The 3,398-nt window shown below is 28.4% G+C and overlaps 1 protein-coding gene across 1 annotated transcript; it reads right to left on the minus strand.

Annotated features, from left to right (window-relative positions):
• Positions 1-227: 227 nt before the first annotated feature.
• Positions 228-2,184, minus strand: LOC115718165 (protein PLASTID TRANSCRIPTIONALLY ACTIVE 7). The gene is made up of 4 exons (XM_030647126.2): positions 2,075-2,184; positions 1,888-1,950; positions 1,737-1,796; positions 228-803 (listed from the first exon to the last, which is right to left on the minus strand). Exons 1-4 carry the CDS (start codon positions 2,108-2,110, stop codon positions 468-470), a joined length of 495 nt encoding a protein of 164 aa, XP_030502986.2. The 5' UTR covers positions 2,111-2,184; the 3' UTR covers positions 228-467.
• Positions 2,185-3,398: the final 1,214 nt, after the last annotated feature.

Below are 3,398 nucleotides of genomic sequence, written 5' to 3' on the forward strand. Positions count from 1 at the left end.
AATAATTACAGGGATTGTTGTGTCTATTGGTGCTTGTGTAAATAGAAGTATTATCTATGGAGTTTGTAATCTAAAACACCAAATACAATACAAATCATACTTAAGTAGCTATTTTCTTACAAATCAAAACTTGCTTTATGGCATTTCTCATACCAAATCGATATTATTTTGACAAATTTCCCACTTAAAACATTATATTTATCATCAAGAAAAAAAAAAGACAACAAACTTGATTGGAAAGATTGATAAAATTATATTTGGTTGTATAGATCTTTCATGTATTTTGATTGAAAAATTTGAAGATACATTGAAGCACTGTAAGTTCATTGGTGAGATCATATCAGCCACAATTCCTGTTTAAAATCCTGTATTGCAACTCAGCAGAATAATTCTAACAATTAAAATATAAAAAATGCCGAAAAAATTCTCAACACTCGAAGATTTTACACCAAAAGCTCAAAATCTGTTTAGGTAAATTCTTCTTTCAAATAAGAAGGTCCTGGCTTATAAGGGTCTGATTCTGCATAGGCCTCTGGTCTGTAAAAACCAGCATCGTTCACTCGGTTACTTATCACATGAAGGATTGCTTTCCTGTGACCTCCATACGAATCACTGTCGTTGACAACATACTCGGTGGCCTCGGCTGCTATCTCATTAACAAAATCAAACCGATTATCTTCTGATAAAAGTAGCCTTTCGATATCCATTGTCAGGAGCTTTCCTCCTTCCTGTATCTTCCTAACTTGCTCCTCTAGAAAAGGTACTCTTTCCAGATTGTACTGCAACTTCTCATCTTTCTTTGTCTGAAAAACATAGAATGGTCTTTGAAATGAGAAGTGAAAACTATAATGATTGTTATACTTAATCTACCAAGCCTAATCCATTTATTTGATATAAGTAGTGTATTTTATTGGGTTTCTCTCCAACTAGTTTTTGCCTTCTGTACCCATAAATCTCTATATATAGACAGAAAAATACACGATTTGTTGGTCACTCATTTGTGTAAGTTTCCTAATTCTAACACTCATTTCACTAATGTTCCCAATTCTGATACAAATAATATTATTACCAAAAAAAAGCACTAAGCAATTCTAAGTTTCAAGCTCCAAAAGTGTACAATTAGCTAGCTCAATACATTATTTTATTAGAGTTAGTTCTAAATTGCTAATGTGTGGAAAGTATTGAGCCATATATAAGAATATGGGCTACTCCACTCATTGCCAATTGGTTTTGAGATGAGACCCCATGATTCCCAACATGGTATCAGAGTCATATCCCTAGCAGGTTTACGATCCACACCTATAGCAAGATTGGTGAGCAAAAATAGCCACCATCTATTGAGCCATATATAAGAACATAGGCTACTCCACTTATTACAAAAACTGTACATTTAGCTAGCTCAATACATTATTTGGTCACTAATTTGGTTATACATACAAGCAATTAAGTACAAAGAACACCAAACTACAGTTCTTAGTTTCAAGCTCCAACTAGTCTTGAACACATCCATTAATCAACAGATAATAATTCCCCTCATATTACTAAAATTCATACTATAAAATCATATAAAAGGTATAGTTGAATTGAGTTTAGTCTAAAGACAAAAGAGCACAATGGACTCATCACTTGTTATAAAGAATTAATTAATTATGAGCTTGAAGCTAAACTATACTACTCTCAAATATATCCAAACAGAAAATTAATAAAAATAGGCTTAGTATTAATTCTTGCTATACCAATTTTCTTCGCCTCCATACTCGTCGACCTTTATTATCCTTTTTCATTGCAGAAACAACCTGAAATTGAAAACCAATAGCCATATAAACGAACTAAATTGAAAAACCCCTAATTTTGAAATTAAAAAAAAATTACAAACTTTAATCACACCTGTGTTCTGACTGAGAAATTACTCGAAGGCATTGAAAAATTCCCCACCCTGAGCTCCGTCCTCTGCAACATTTGAGGAGAAAACAAATTCGAATAACTCAAAAGTAATTTCTTTCAAAAAAAAAAATTAGGGTTTTACTTTACTCATACTATTTCGCATTCTGAGAAGAAGATGAGGAAGAATTACCGGTGAGAGAGTGAAGGGTAGGGTTAAGGAAGCCATAGCTGTGAAAAGCTGGAGCTTTTTGTGTGAGCTACTGAAACTTGTAGTACTGTTTAATCTTGCTCTGTCTTTTTTTTTTTGGGAAATTTTATTTATTTTATATAAATTTTATATGGTACTAAGTATTTTTAACTTTTTTCATTCAATTTATATTCTTAAAAAATATACCTATCAAACAAAATTAAATTATATTTTAAAAATTATGACAAAAAAATTAAAATAAAAAATTATATGAAATTTTCTTAGAAAAAAATAAAAAAATATATACATGAGTTAGAAAAAATTATGAAAATAAAATCAAAATAAGTATTAAAATTAACATAAAATAATGTGAGGAAAAAATTTTAAAAAAGTATTAAGAGTAATTTTTAAAAATTATTTAAGTTTATATTTTTTTTAATAATGGGGTGTATTTATAATTTTATTGGATGCAAATATAACTTCCTTTTTTTTTGGATTGAAAGGGTTTTGTGTAATTACGTAATTGCCCAAGATGTTTTGAGTAATTACGTAATTGCCATCCTTTGGTGACGTGTTGGAAACAAACAGATGACGGTCAATGATTTAAGGATGGCGTATATCAAACGGTTAGGAAATTACATCGTCCTAGAAATATGCGAAAAATAAGTAAATAAAGTTATGCTTTATTCGTTAATTAATTTTTTTAAAAAAAAATGATATTTAATTATTTCAAAGAAAAATGATTTATCATTTAAAAGAAAAAGAAAAAAGTTTATTATTCTTAATTTAGGTTGTCGCCTTGTCGGTTTAAAGAGTTCTTGAATCTTGAGTAAAAATCATGAATTGTAAAAAAACATAATAAAAACTTATTGGGTGTGTTTGGTAGTTTTTTTTTTAATTAGTAAGATGAGAATATTTTTTAAAAATATATTTAATAAAATTGTTTTTATTTTTAAATTTTTTAAACGAGAGTTAAAATTTTAAAAATAAAAAAAAAATTAATCTAAGCTACTGAGAGTCGAACCACGATCTCGATTTAGACTTGAATCTCGTCCCAATTTAAATGAAATAAAAATAAAAGTTATAGAATACACTCTTATTTTTTATTTTTAAAATTAAAAAAATAAAAGAAGTTATAGAACATATTTTTATTTTTTAAAAACATAATTTTTATTTTTATTTTTGTGATTAAAAAATTTAAAGATAAAAGTGTTACCAAACTCTCACATAATTTATAAAAAAGTGTGAGAGAAAGAGGAATATATAAGACAATCTTGGGGTGTTTATCAAACTGGTTATACCGTACAAACTGCTCGTACCACACCAC

The sequence above is a fragment of the Cannabis sativa genome, chromosome 5 (genome assembly GCF_029168945.1).
Source record: "Cannabis sativa cultivar Pink pepper isolate KNU-18-1 chromosome 5, ASM2916894v1, whole genome shotgun sequence".
In the NCBI taxonomy this organism is placed as follows: domain Eukaryota; kingdom Viridiplantae; phylum Streptophyta; class Magnoliopsida; order Rosales; family Cannabaceae; genus Cannabis; species Cannabis sativa.

Excerpts from the sequence above, each read along its gene's own strand:
- LOC115718165 (XM_030647126.2), bottom strand. The coding sequence starts at position 2,110 with ATGGCTTCCTTAACCCTACCCTTCACTCTCTCACCG. Across the intron at positions 1,797-1,887 it reads ATTTCTCAGTCAGAACACAG|GTTGTTTCTGCAATGAAAAA; the intron begins GTGTGATTAAAG and ends TTTCAATTTCAG. Across the intron at positions 804-1,736 it reads TATGGAGGCGAAGAAAATTG|ACAAAGAAAGATGAGAAGTT; the intron begins GTATAGCAAGAA and ends TATGTTTTTCAG.